The sequence below is a fragment of the Cavia porcellus genome, unplaced genomic scaffold (genome assembly GCF_034190915.1).
Source record: "Cavia porcellus strain 051 isolate PalLab524CR breed Dunkin Hartley unplaced genomic scaffold, mCavPor4.1 scaffold_4, whole genome shotgun sequence".
Lineage (NCBI taxonomy): Eukaryota > Metazoa > Chordata > Mammalia > Rodentia > Caviidae > Cavia > Cavia porcellus.
In genome coordinates this window covers 69,441,237-69,455,477 of record NW_026947487.1, presented here as the reverse complement: position 1 = coordinate 69,455,477, position 14,241 = coordinate 69,441,237, and the positions used below count along the sequence as shown (strand labels likewise).

The window sequence follows — 14,241 nt, the reverse complement described above, 5'->3', positions numbered from 1 at the left end:
TGCTTGAAAACTCAGCTAAACCAGAAATCAGCATGGTTTTGTGCATTTTGTAAATAGCTGACGACAGCCAGACCAATTAACCCTGGAGAATTTTTATTGGAGAAGCTAGTAGAATTTTTCAACTGAAGCCCTAGTCTTTTAAGAATGATTTCCTGGGTCTGAAAATGGCGGCGAGCTAGGGGATCGAGCGAAAAGTCTCTCCAGAGAATTCAAACTCAAAGCTAAAAAAAAAGACAGCATGGAGAGGACCAGACAAATCGATAGCGATTCTTATTAACCAAGACAGTACAGCTGGAGGATTTAAAGTCGTGCTGAGATCGGAGGCTGCAAATCCCGCGCCCTTAAATCAACGAACAGACTCGTGGACCCAGCACGAAAAGCTGAGTTGCTTTTGGGGACTGCGGGAAACTGAGACCCAGATCGAGACTCCAGGTGGCAGCCAGTTCTGCACCGCTGCACCAGAGCGGATGTACAGAGCTCTGGCGTTTCGAATCTAAACGGTGCACAGAAATCTGACCGGTCAGCGCTGAGCCGCGAGGGGGGGAAAAGTGGACGGCTTGGTGTGCGGCGGTCCCGGAGCGGGGACTTGCACCGGACTCTGGTGAGTACAGAAAACCCCGCGGCTGCTGGGTTTGGCCAGAGAACAGCTGGCCCGCCACCACGGGGAAATCAATAACACAGAGTCTGATGCAGACATATTAGCCTGGCGGCAGAAACCGCAGCTTGGTGACATCACCAGGTCCCCCTGTAGGGAGGGCTGGTGGAAGACATCTTAAGTCCTGGCAGAGTCTGATTGCTTGCTGGCTTCAGCTCTGCACGGAGAACTTAGTGGGAGCCATCTTGGTTTTGGGCAGATCTGCTTTTCTGGTGCTCCTATCACAGAGAGGTTTGGAAGAGAACGGCTGGGACCTGGGCAGAATCCTGTGCCATTACTCAGCTGCTTCTGACTCAGGGAGAACTGGCAGGAGCTACTGGGGCTAGACCAGGCCTCTGCTTGGGGCCCAATGGGCGGATGCAGAATGGTCACAACTCAGTGACAACCAGAAAGTACAGCCTAATTTATGAACTAACTGACACAGAGGCTAGAGACTAGACTGTACCGCCCCTGCATCCCAGCCTACCCCAGATAACAGCAAATTGGGGAGGACAGCAAAAACTCAAGCCAGCACGCTTCTGAAAGGCCCTAAGCAATTCGGAGAGGGCCATAGAACTCCAGGACAGTCTGAAAGAAACCAGAAACATGACAAGAGATAAAAATAAAAAAAAATCTCCAGCTGTTCAACAGGAGAAATTAAACCCAAGAGAACTAAACACTGAAGAGAACAAACACAGTAACCATCCATTGCTCGACACAGCATCAGCCGAAATTAAAAAGTACTTACATGATCTCATAGAGGAATTTAAAGATGTACTCCTGATACAAGTGAGGCAAGATATAAAGAGATTAATTAAAGAAATGACAAGCCCCGCCCAAGAGAACACAGATGGAAGAACTGAGGAAATCAGAAAAGAAAGAGAAGCATCTGAAGAAGAATTTAAGCATAACTTAGAATACATGAAACAGATCCAAAGAGAATATCAGGAAACTAAAAACTCCATTGAATATTGGCAAAATGCCTTGACAGAAACTAAAGACAACCTTCTGAAACTTGAAGAGAGATTTAGGGCTTATGAACGTGAAAGAAAAAGCCTCTTAAAAATAACAAGGAATCAGAAAGAAGCAATTCTAAAACTGGAAGATGATAAAAAGATACATAACCTAAGAATAAAGAATGTGAGTGAGGAAGCAGGAACATCCAAAAATGAAATACAAAAAATATTCACAGAGATATTAAAGCAAAATTTCCCACGTATAGCAAAAAGAAATGATATCCAGATAAAAGAAGCATACAGAACGCCAGCTACCTACAACCAAAACAGATCTACGCCTAGGCATATAATAATCGAGATCCCAGAAATCCACCAAAAAAACAGAATATTAAAAGCAGCCAGAGAAAAGATGCAGGTTACCTATAACGGGAAATCTATCAAAATAACAGCAGACTTATCAACACAAACTCTTAAGTCAAGAAGGGAGTGGGGAGAAATATTCCAAGTCCTGAAGGAAAAAAATATGCAACCTAAGTTCATATATCCGTCAAAACTCTCTCTAAAAATTAATGAAGAAATAAGATACTTTCAAGACAAGGAGGAACTGTGGGAGTTCGTGGCCACCAATCCAACCCTACAGAGAGCGCTGAAGGACAGTACAGAGAAAGAGAGGAAGAGATATCAGGATTACAGCTACAGTGGCAGAGAGGCCTCAGTGAACGGGGCAGACCATGGAATGAGGGAATAAGGTGGACAAATTATAGCAGAAAAGTGGAGTAGCAGACATAAGGCAGAGACGGTAAGCTAGTCTTTAGTAGAGACAGCTCTGAAACTATATTTAAAAAAAAAAAGCAGAGGTCATTGCTAATGGTGTATAACGATTTAAAAGACACAGTAGTCCTAGTGCCATATTTAGATTGAATTAAATTTGTTCTGGTCTGTCCACTCATATCAGATTTGAGGACACAGACCTCTAGAACCAAAAATAGCAGGTTATACCATGGTAACTATCCTTACTTTCCTATTGACTTAGGCTGAAATCCTGTATTACTTACATTGTCTTACTATGACTGATCTTAATTGTATCTGAATCATAAGACTATTGGTTGGCCTTGACTGATCCTATTTGAAATCAGTATGCGTGTTAGAATCAACCCTAAAAGTAGAGGAAACTACTCTGAGCATGACAAGATGTAAAGGATATCCATACTGGTATGAATCAGTAACAGCTCTCAAATACTATAATGCAGTCAAAGATAAGTTTTTATAAAAATAGGTGATAGTATATTTAACTATAATAAGCCAGTGTTGTCGACAAATCTATTGAAAATAACAAGAGAAAACATAGTAGCTACGGAAGATCATTTATATTATAGTTTTATAAGTCTTATCCATTGCATGTTTATCTAGGAAATTGTTTCGCTGTCTTGTTATGACTTGGTTTTCCCTATAATACAGAGAGGATAGGAACAAATACTCTGAGGAAGAGACCTGAAAAACCCGAGGCTTATTTTGTAGCATTATAATATAAATTCTAGCAATCTATTGCTTGCTGATTAAAATGACTCTGGACTGGTTTCTTCAGCTCAACTTCAGCATATGCAGAGATGGGGACGGCTATCACAAAGAGAATGAGAGATGCGATGGTAGTTGGTAATGTCTTCCCTAATTTGGAACTTGAGGACCTAAAAAGACTCCATCGTCCTGTAATGATTTGATCAGTTCTATAATATGCAATAAGTATAGAAAGTGGGTGAAGTTAGGGACAACTATTTGTAAGAAGCTAGAGACAGTTAGATAAGGTAGATCTCCAGTGGACTTGCTTTGAAATCTGTATTTCTTTAAATTGTTTTTTTTTTAAATGTTCTGTTCTGTTTTGATATGGTTAACCTTATCCTCTTAGAGATGTAAAACAAATAGGTGGGACTGATAATCATATTACGGAGCTTTTGTTCGGCCATAGAGCAGAATGGTTTGTAGGGTCACTTTTTTGAATGTCATTCTAAATACTTTAATTCTATAACCTGAACAGCCATTTCGAAGATGACAATTTGTAACTTATCAACTGGCAATTTCTTACCTTTTGTTTGTCTGTAATTTAGTATTATTTCTACCCTTTTTTTTTTTAATCTCCATGTATTTTTTTTTCGTTTCCTTTTCTTTAAAAAAAAAAAAAAAAGAATGATTTCCTTACTATGGTGGATTTGTTTACAGGCCCATTATGTGTAATGGAGACAGTGGTCATATGGTAAGAGCCTCATGGGATTTGTTAGTCTCCAGATGTATTCTTTTTTTTTTTTTTTTTGGTCTTTTTCGTTTTTTATCGGTACCAGGGATCGAACTCATGACTGCCTGTTTGCAAAGCAGGCGCTTATGCTGCTGAGCTAAATCCCCAGCCCCTCTAGATGTATTCTTTAGACGTACTTACTCATGTGCATATATGTGTCTAACAAGTTTGAGTTCACAAGTTTCACTTATTGCATTTATTCCTATAGATAGAGACCAAATATTGGTTTATCTTTAGTAATCCAATTTGAGATATTCCAGGAATCTTACCATATAGTCAGGGCATTAGTGTTGTCATATGAATCTATGTCAAGGTATAGTTAGTCAGTTTCAAGGTGTTGTATTTCCTGCCAGACAGAAAACAAGTTTATCTTCACAATGAGTGAACACAGCATTCCTTTACATTTATCCAACCTCGGAGCAGGCTGCTTTATAACTGAACTGTGTTATCTTTTCAGGTTTTAAGGAAGGTATTCTAGGTATTATAGGTATTTCAGGTATTATAAGGAAGGTCCTCATTGAGCCGATAATTTGGATAAAATAGATAAGGTTTCTGTAGTGTCTACTGCAGAGGTTCTCAGACTTTTTCAGTTCATGATACCCTTGGGGTCATATTTTTCACTCTCCCTTGGCTAAAAAAAAATGCCTAACATTTATTAAAGTCAAATAATCTTAGTGTATATATATATATATATATATATATATATATATACATATATAGTATTATATAAATACTCTTTAATGCATATACTGTATCATAATCTTTATATGTGTAATTTTTGACACTAAGGTCTTAGTTCCTTGTCTCCTAACATCCTAGGAACTGAAAAAATAATGCATATGCTTTTACTTTGAGTTGTTATTTCATGCTTACACACATAATACTTGCTAATGGGATATATGTGCACATTGCACACTGCACAGCTTCTTAGACCTTGGAGTCACTACCAGTCACTTAAGACACTACCTCATTTCCTGTTTCACTTTGATCTTCACATATAAGCATTTTGCTTTTCATCAAAACAGTTGTTTAGACCCAGCTTTGCAAATATGCTATCAAACAGAATATAACATAATATAACATGTAACTTTGAAATTGTCCTCTATATCCAGCTAATAGTTTGCACAATGCCCTGACAGATAACAGATATGAACATGTTTATCTTTAAAATTGAAAATATTTCTTGGTGACTTTACTACAGCATTCAGGAGTGTAAGTAATATTTGAAAACTAGGTATGATAGCTATGCAGCCATCTGTGAAAGTGGCTAAGTTTTTAGATGCCAGGTTTAGTCTTTTATTAATTTCCATATTACAATAGCACTCTTAGGAATGTGTCCTACCTAATGGGACTTTAGTTCAGAGAGAACCCATCACAGTAATACATTTGTTTGGTGAATTGTGACATTCCTTTCAATGAGACAGTCTATCTCAGGCCCAGTAACAGGGTGATAATAGCAGCTTTGCAAAGGGAGGAAGTGTTTATGCCCAAAACCCCACTGATTGACAAATACTGGTGTGTTTTTGTTGCCAAAGATGTTAATTATGAATTTGGTTATGCATATTTGTAACTTTTGAGGATCTAAAAGAGATAGGGAGGACAGCTGTATTATTATCTGAACAGCTTCTAAAGCTTATTGTACAGTTTCCTACTAAACTATTGGCTTTTTTTTCTTTTTTGGTACTGGGGATTGAACTTACAACCTTGAGCTTTCCAGGTAGGTGCTTGTGCTACTGAGTTAACTTCCCCCCAGCCCTGGCCATTTTAAACATCTAGTATTTAACAAGTTTGAGGTTTTCTTCTGGTAGGGAAATAGGGATTAAGTTCAAAACCTAGTCCTCTCTCTCTGTTCATCCAATCTTCATAATTTAAAAGCAGTTTTTAAAACAGCTTTACTTAAAAAAAAAAAAACCAACTCTACTGAGGTATAGTTGACATGTAATAAACTAATTGAAATAAAATTTTGATAAATTTTAACCTATGTAACACAATGAAGTTATCACCAGTCATAACACATGAGTATTTCATATCCACTTCTTAAAGTTTTCTCATGTCCTTTTGAAATTTTTTCCTCCTGTCTTTTCTTAACCATATCCCTAGGCATCTAGTGATGTATATTCTGTCCATAAAAATTTGTTGTTACTGTCTGGAGTTTCATTTGAATTGTATAATATTCTTTACTGTCTGGTTGGTTTCACTCAGCATAATTGAAATTGATCCATGCTACTGCATGTGTTAATAATTCATTCCTTTCTATTGTTGAGTAGGGGGTATGCCCTAGTTAGTCTGTTGACCTGCTGATGAACAGTTGAGTTTTTGCCAGTTTTTGCCTGATACAAATTAAACTTCTATGGATTTTATTTACAAGTGTTTGTATTGATACATATTTTCATTTTACTTGGGTAAATACCTAGGAGTACATTGATTGGATGATATAGTGGATGTTTGTATTGCTTTGAAGGAAACTGTTTTTCCAAATTGTATAGTTTTGCATTTTCACCAGGAGTATATGAATTCCAGTTTCATTACATTCTTACCAACACATATTATGTAATGTCTCTTTCATTTTAACAGTTCCAATATGGTAAATATGTAGTGGTGTCTTATTGTGGCTTTAATTTGCATGTTCATAATGAGTAATACTGATGAATATCTTTTCATGCACCTATTTGCCATTTAGATACTGTATATGTAATGAAACACCTGTTCAAATATTTTGCACATTTTTATGAAGTGACCTTCTTGAGAGTTCTTTTCTTTTAGTTTTTTTTTACTGGTACATTTTAGGTATACAAAATGATCACATTCATTATAGGGAACTTGTATCTATACATGATATATATTGATTATGCTTTTTTTTTTCATTCCTGTTCCCTCCCTTCAGACTTCATTGCCCTCCCAATTCACAAAGTTTTGTTTTCATTGTTCTTTTTTTTTTTTTTCGTTTTTATCAGTACCAGGGATCAAACCCAGGACTACCTGCTTGCAAGGCAGATGCTTACGCCGCTGAGCTAAATCCCCAGCCCCCATTGTTCTTTTTTTGTAAAGAAAAAAAATTATGTGAGTGTACCCTTAGGTTTTTCATTTGTTTGTTTGTTTATTTGTTTGTTTTGAGACAAGGTTTCACTATGTGTAGTGCAGACTAGCCTTAAACTTGCTTATGTAGCCCACGCTGGCCTCAAACTCACAGCAATCCTCCAGCTTCAGCCTCCCAAGTGTTGGGACTTCAGTCATGCACTACCATGCCTAGCTTCCTGAAAGTTCTTTATGCATTCACAATACTAGGTTTTTTTTTGAACAAATGATTTGTAAGTATTTTCTCCCAACTTGTAGGTAGTCTTTTGACTCTTTTTACAGTGTCTTTTGAAGAATATGTTTTAAATGTTATCAGCATAATTTATCACTTTATTCATTCATGTAACTTTCCATTGAAATAGATAAGAAATTTTTGTTAAACCCAAAGTAACAAAAATTTCTTCCAGAAATTTTAGTTTTAGCTTTATATTTTGAGTCTTTGTAAATTTTTTAAATTTTTTTTATTTTAAAGAGATTAAGACAAAAGAAGACAGAACAAAGCAGATCAGAACAGAACAATGTAAGCAACAGCATTTTACAAGACAACCCAGTAATTAACAGTAACTACTATAATGTCTCTTTCTTTGAAATAGTTGAGCATAACTTCATATACAGTAGTATCAAACATAACAAAATAGTATAAAACCATTCCAGAGAATGAAAGTATTACAGGGCATTCAGAACCAATTAACAGAGAATGAACAATGGCTACTATATATTCTATTCCATAGAAAATTTGTTTATACTATCACACATAATAAAACCCAATAAGATACAATATGATAGAACCAATTTTAAACAGAAGAACAAAAGCATGGTAGGACTTCAGAGTAAGATGATATTAAATCAGCAGTGACTATTATAATGTCTCGTTTTCTTCAAAATAGCTGTGTAAATTTTTATATTATACCACATATGGCATTTTTTAATATTAAAAGGACTATTCTTTTTTCCATTGAACTACATTTTTACTCTTGTCAAAAAGTAGTTGCCAGTGTAGATGTGGTTCTATTTCTAAACTTTGTATTACATTGATTTGTGTGTCTTCGTGCAAGTATCCCAAATTAAAAACCATAGCTTTATAATAAACCTGAAAAACAGGTAGCACTTGTCCTATAACTGTTCTTTTATTACGAAGTTATTGTGGTTTATTTTGTTTGTTGCTTGGTTGATTAGTTGGTCAGTCTGACATCTCCTCCCCCCGCCCCCTTACTAGGGTTTGAGCTGGGCCTAGCTACATCCTCAGTCCTTTTTTATTTTGAGACAGCATCTCCATATGTTGCCAATGGTGGTCTCAAACACTATCCTCCTGCTTTTGTCTTCCAGAATGGTGGGGTTACAGGCATGTGCCACTATTCCAGGTCCACAAAGTTTTGATGACTATAAATTATGTTTCTGTATGAATTTTAGAACCATCTTGTCAGTGTCTATAGTTTCTGCTCAGAGTTTGGTTAAGTTTGTCTTGAATCTATAGATCAATTTACCATAAGCACATTTTAGCAATAGCTACTTTTCTAACTCAAAAACAAAGTATTAAATTAGACTTGGTAGCACATACCTATAATCCTAGCATTTAGGAGCTGATGCAGGAGGATCACTGCAAGTTCAAGGCCAGCCTGGACTACAGCAAGACTGTCTCAAGACAGACATATAGATAGATAGATAAATAGATAATTTTTTTCCTTTTTCTTTTGGCTGGGCAGGAGTGGATGGTAGGGGATAGAGATTAAACCCATGGTTTCATGAATGCTAAGCATAAGCTATGTCATTAAGCTACAGTTTTGGCCTCAACCATTTTTTTTTCTTTTTTGGTAACGTGTCTGTGCATGCATGCATGCAAGCATATATGTGTAATGCTGGAGACTGAGCCCAAGGTCTTGGCAGTGAGCTACATCCACTTTTTTTTTCTTTTTCTTTTCATTTCTTGTTTTTTTTTTTTTTTTTTTTTTTTGAAAAAGGGTCTTGGTAAAGTACTATACTTTATAAATCTTGCCTCACTGTTTTGATTTTTTTTTTTTCACTTTCATTGTTTCTGATGAAAGACATCTGTTTTGGTTACTTTTCTCTGGTTGTTAGGACAAAATACCAGACACCCAAAGTTAAGGAAGGAAAAGTTCATTTAGCTTACAGTTTTTGGTGGTTTCAGTCCATAATCAGCTGGCTCCAAGGCAGGGTGACGTGGCACTGAGGCAACGCTTAAAGGAAGCAGCCAAAGCAAAATGCGGTGGGAGGGGACTTCTTTTATATTGTACACAAGCCACCCCTCTCCAGGGCAGGTGTAACACTAACAAAATATCTGTGCTCTCCTCTTGCACAGGATGAGAATATTTATAAAATAAGGATCCTGGCTTCCTGTTGTGAGGCTCTCAGTAAAACTTCTAAACTCCTCAAGCTGATACAATGTATCAACCATAACAACATGTTATAACTTTGTTCCTCTTTATCTAATCTGTGTGTTTCTGCTTCTCAAACCTCTGCTGTTAAGACCTCTTTACCACAGATAGTTTATTATTTGGAGCAATTTGATTATGATATGTCTCAGTGTCGTTTTCTTAGTATTTGTGCTTAGAGTTCACTGAACTTTATGGATGGGGGTGGGGGGTTGGTTTTCATCAAATTTAGAAAGTTTGGCTATTGTTTCTTCATCCTTTTTTTTCACTCCTCCTTAATTCCTTCCCTTCTAAGGGCCAAGCGCTTGTATCAATAGATTCATTCCATTCTATTGTAGAATAGGAGATATGCCACAATTTGTCTATATACCTGCTACTGAACACTTAGGTTGTTGGCACTTTTTGCAACTCATTCCTCTACTGTAGTCCCAACACGTTCTCCCCCTTCTTTAGGGATTCAATTTATATATATATATATATATATATATATATATATATATATATATAAAGTGACTTTGAGAGTGTTCCACAACTGGTTATTCTTCTTTTTGTTTTTAGAAGGGTTTTTGTTGTTGTTGTTGTTTCATTTTAGATGCTTTCTTTTGTAAGAGTTCTGTTGCTTCTGGAATAAATCACAAATGTAGTGGCATAAGACAATGAAGACTTACTATTTTACAGTTTTACATTATAGTGATCCACTTGAATCTCACTGAAGTAAAATTAAACTGCTAGTAGGCTGCATTCTTTGATGGAGTTTTTATTTAAAAACTCTTATTTCTCTGGGCTGGGGATTTAGTTCAGCAGCAAAAGCGCCTGCCTGTCAAACGTGGTCATGAGTTCAATTCCCCATACCAAAAAATCTATTTCTCAGCCTTTCCCAGTGTCTAGAGATTATCTGAATTCCTGTAGCCTTCCTCATCTGCAAAGTCAGAAAAAGCTATGTTGAATCTTCTGTTCATAATCACCTCTTTGGCCCTCTCTTCTGCCTTCTCTTTCAAGCATTATGTAATTAGATTGAGCTCACCTGGATCATCCAGGATAATTACCCCACCTGAAGGTCAACTAACAGCAAGATATTTGAGTTTCAATCTTAATTCTCTTTTGCCATGTAAAGTACTATATTCACTGATTCTGGGGCTGGGGATTTAGTTCAGCGGCATAAGCATCTGCCTTGCAAGCAGGCAGTTGTGAGTTCGATCCCTGATACCGATAAAAAGGAAAAAAGACAAAAAAAAAAAAAAAAGTACTATATTCACTGATTCTAAGGATTAGGCTGTGGACCTCTTTGGAAAGGTGAAGTCCTGTACCATACTGTGTCTCCAAGTTTGCAAATCATTTTTGTGCAGTATCTAGTTTGTCAAGAAATCCCTCTAGTGTACTTTTCATCTCAATATTTTTATGTCTAGAAGTTCAATTTAGATCTCATTTTTTTAATCTTTCATTATTTTACCGAACACTTGTTGGTAGCACTAATATTTAGTGAGCTTAATGCTAAGTACATGCTTTGTCATTAAACTACAGCTTTAGCCCCACCGTGATATTTGGATTTTCAGCCTTTAAAAGGTAATTTGCTTTAGATGAGGTCAGGAAGGCATTTGTAATGACTATTTTAATGTACTTTTCTGATAATTCTAACATTTTGTCAGTTTTGGATAAATTTCAGTAGATTGAGTGCCTTTTTTGCATACTCAGTATAAGTTTGAATACCAGATATTCTAAATTTTACCCTGTGTGCTAGATAATTTTATATTTCTAAAACATTTTTGAGCTTTGTTGCATCTTTTAGGACATGCTTTTCAGATTTTTAGGGAGAATTAAAGTCAAGTTAATCTGGGAGTAATTCCTCACTGTTGAGAGGAATTCTAATATTCTACCCAGTGCCTATGAATTATAAAGTTTTCTAGTATGGCTGGTGGGAATAGGCTCTGTCATCTCCCTCAATCTGCCTCCCACCTCAGGATGCTAGAGATCAAACTCCTCAGAGCTACACGTGCTAGGCAAGTACTTTGCTACTGAGCCACATCCCCAGTGCCCCTAGATGCTAGGTTATTCTTGAAACACTGTGTTCTTTTTCTAGCAAGTCATTTTCTCACACATAAAAGCAGCTCAGTATTGTCCTGCTTTTTTTTTTTTTTTTTTTTTTTTGTGCTGGGGAATAGAATTCATGACCTTGTGCTTGCCAAAAAAACACTTGTACCACTAAGCTAAATCCCCAGCCCTATACTGAATTTTATAATCTATGGAGTTCTTTATGCCACTCCCATGTCTCCATACTTTGTAACAATCAAGTTATCCTGGTATTTTCTTTTTGGAAAAAATTTAAACTGCTTAGTGATTATATACCATTTGACTTTTCTGTTTATTATGGAATTATTTTTAGTAAGTTTTGCCTAGGAATTTGTCCATTGGTCCGTATTTTAAATTTATTAGAATAAAGCTGATCATAGTATTCTTTTTATGGTTCAGTCCATGGTTTTGTTTTCTTTTGCATTATTTGTATATTTGTGCCTTATAATTATTTCTGTACAAATTTCTCAACCATTTTTAATGCTGCTACCTTTCTCTTTTCTTTCTTTCTGATGGTACAGGGAGTTGAACCTAGAGCCTTCACACTGAACTTTAGCCCTTTTAAAATTTTGAGACAGGCTAACTGATAGAGTTATTTCCAAAAGATGAAAAATATTAACAAAAGATGAGAAATATAAAATAAAAAGCGGCCTTTATTCTGAGAACACGGAGAGAGATGACCGGCACCCCACCGCTGGCGTCCGGCGATCTCTCCGGCGGATACGTGGCGTGGGGGCCTGTAAATAGCCTCGGTTTGGGGTGGAACCTAAGGCGGGCATTAGGGATACACAGGTAGCCCATTGGTCCTAGGTTTGGCGCCATATGTAAATTCCCAGGGGCGGGAAGATGGCGTCACAGGTAACTTCCTAGGGGCAGGGCAAGATGGGGCTTCCTGCTTCCGGTTGTGGCTTTCCTGGCTACAGTGTCCTGTCTGGGCCAAAACCTTTCACTAACCTTGAACTTGTTATCCTGCCATAGCCTCCCAGTTGCTAGGATTATGGACACACATGCCACCCTGCCCAGTTTAGCCACTGCTTCCATAGAAACTCAAAATAGTTTGATTACTTTCCTGTTCTGAAATACTACTGAGAAATTTAAGCCAGAGTCGACTAGGGGAGAAATGCAGTCTTCACAAAATTGATCTGTGTTACATGTTAAGGGTACACATCCTTTACTATTTGCACAAAACTTGTACATAAAAATCACTTAGAGTGCTTGTTATACAGATTATAAGGCATCCCCTCCTGTGTCAGTAGTTTCTGTGTCAGTAGTTCTGTGTCAGTAGTCCTGGCCAGAGTCCTAGAATTTGCCATTTTAATAAGCATCAGATGGCTCTAAAATACGTGACTGAAAAACTATATTTTGAGAAACATATTTTAACTTGTGCTAAAAACCAAAGACATATACTTTTAAGAGCTTTTACTTTCTAGTCCCCAGGCTGCATCTTTTTACTGTCTAGTATCTTCTCATCTACAAAGCCTATCACCTTCATCTCATCCTCAGTTAAGCTCTCTGGATGTCCCCAGGCTGCATCTTTTTACTATCTAGTACCTTCTCATCTACAAAGCCTATCACCTTCATCTCATCCTCAATTAAGCTCTCTGGATGACCCTTTACCCACTCATCTGCAGCTGAGACAGCATTGTATAATAGTTTACAGAATTGTTTTAAAAATATTTCTAGCCAAATCCCTGCATTTAACTGTAGGGCACTAACCAGATTTAATTAAACCTATTATTTCTGGGCCAGTAGAAACTGGACCAAGTTACTTGTATTATTGCCTCAAATTCTACAAGTGGAGTAGAATGTAAGAGCAGATTGTAGAAGAGCATCTTTCATAGTGGAGCCAAGGTCTCTCATGGATTTATCTTAGCAAAAGACTCACCCTCAGGTAGGTGAACTTCTAGATTAGATCAGTGAGCTAACCAGATGTGAAGAAGTGATCTTAAGGCAGTTAGACCTTCACCAAACACTTCAGGTCTCCATAGGTTAGTCTGGCCATCTATATACTTTCTCACCTTCTTATTTTATTGCTTTTGGGCAAGAGGGCAAATTTCCCTTTCTGTCAAGTCAAAAGGGAAATAGCTATAGCACTAGCAACTTTTTTCTAGAGCAACACCAAAATGTCTACAGTCTTACAAAAGTACTAGTAAATGTCCTATTCCCATTCTCCAAAAATTGTGGATTTTCCCACATACAGGTGAATTTTCTGATGCTTATCAACTGTTCCTCTATATGAATGTGAAGGATGTTTGTTTATATATTAAAGGATCTTGAAAACATGATTGAGATTTTCTCCAAGGGAAAGTAATTGTTAGAGTATAACCATGGGTTTGACTGATAATGTTTATTATCTAAAGGGAGGAGTTAACGGCACAGGTAACTGACCTCCTTTTTGTAGTCTGACTTTAGAACAGAATAGTAGTGCTAGCTCTCTATGAGTCCTCAAGGATTGTTAGAAGAGATCTAGTAGAAGATACAGATAAGGAAATTAAAGTCCAGAAAAGTTAAATTTTTTTTCAAAGGTCATATAGCTGTTTGGTGGCTATTCTATGAAAACAAAAATATTAAATTCTGCAGTTTACATGTGACTAAATTATGGGCCTGATAGATTAGAAGGTGACAAATTAGTTATCAATAGGTAAAGATTAACTGAAATCTTTACTACAATCATATCTAACTTACAAACTTTTTATTTTTGTATTTCAGGACTAAAGAGTGAAAATTGTGCTGAGAACCTAGGTAAGATATACTTTAAAGTATTATCTCTGCAGTGGAAATTTTTCAGTGTTATTTCTTATAATTATGGGTCAGAGCCACTTCACTCAAATC

At 36.7% G+C, this 14,241-nt stretch overlaps 1 protein-coding gene across 7 annotated transcripts in view; it reads left to right on the top strand.

The window, feature by feature from the left end:
- Positions 1 to 14,241, top strand: part of Art3 (ADP-ribosyltransferase 3 (inactive)) — a 145,589-nt gene that overhangs the window by 96,181 nt on the left and 35,167 nt on the right. For all 7 annotated transcript variants that reach the window (XM_063247243.1, XM_063247244.1, XM_063247245.1 and 4 more), the window contains one exon: positions 14,119 to 14,151. In XM_063247243.1, coding sequence (XP_063103313.1) covers positions 14,119 to 14,151 — 33 coding nt within the window. The remainder of the gene's footprint in view (positions 1 to 14,118; positions 14,152 to 14,241) is intronic.